At 75.1% G+C, this 530-nt stretch overlaps 1 protein-coding gene across 1 annotated transcript in view; it reads right to left on the bottom strand.

Annotated features, from left to right (window-relative positions):
* Positions 1 to 6: 6 nt before the first annotated feature.
* The window catches only part of KCNN1 (potassium calcium-activated channel subfamily N member 1), a 17,845-nt gene continuing 17,321 nt past the window's right edge, over positions 7 to 530 (bottom strand). Inside the window, 1 exon segment of the mRNA XM_041481917.1 lies at positions 7 to 380. Within this exon segment, the coding sequence (XP_041337851.1) occupies positions 24 to 380 (357 nt within the window). The 3' untranslated portion in view covers positions 7 to 23.

The following is a 530-nucleotide window of genomic DNA, read 5'->3' as shown; positions in this document are numbered from 1 at the left end:
GGGTGTCCCTCAGCCGCTGTCCCTCAGGCGCTGTCGCTGCCGTCGCGGCGGGGGCTGCAGGGCGCGGTGTCGCCGCCGTCCCGCGGTGTCCGGGGGCCGGTCGGTGCCCGCGGTGTCGCGGGGCCGGTCGGTGTCGCGGGGCCGGTCGGTGTCGCGGGGCCGGTCGGTGTCGCTGTCGCCGTGCCCAGCGCGCGGGCCAGCAGCGCGGGCAGCGCCTGCAGCAGCGCCCGCAGCGCCTCCAGCTGCGCCTCCAGCGCGCCCAGGCGCTGCCCCAGCTCCGCGTGCCGCTCCTGCAGCTCCGACAGCAGCTCCAGCATCACCGACTGCGCCTGCGGGGACCCCAAAATGGGGTGTGGGGGGGCAGGGGTCAGTGACTGAGCCTATGGGGACGCGGGACCCCAAAATGGGGTGTGGGGGGGCAGGGGTCAGTGACTGAGCCTATGGGGACACGGGACCCCAAAATGGGGTGTGGGGGGGCAGGGGTCAGTGACTGCGCCTGCGCGACAGGGACACAAATGGGGGGAGCAGGG

This window comes from Pyrgilauda ruficollis, unplaced genomic scaffold, assembly GCF_017590135.1.
Source record: "Pyrgilauda ruficollis isolate IOZ18807 unplaced genomic scaffold, ASM1759013v1 scaffold115, whole genome shotgun sequence".
Taxonomy (NCBI): Eukaryota; Metazoa; Chordata; class Aves; order Passeriformes; family Passeridae; genus Pyrgilauda; species Pyrgilauda ruficollis.
The sequence above is the reverse complement of the archived record's forward strand: the minus strand, read 5'-3'. Positions and strand labels throughout refer to the sequence as shown.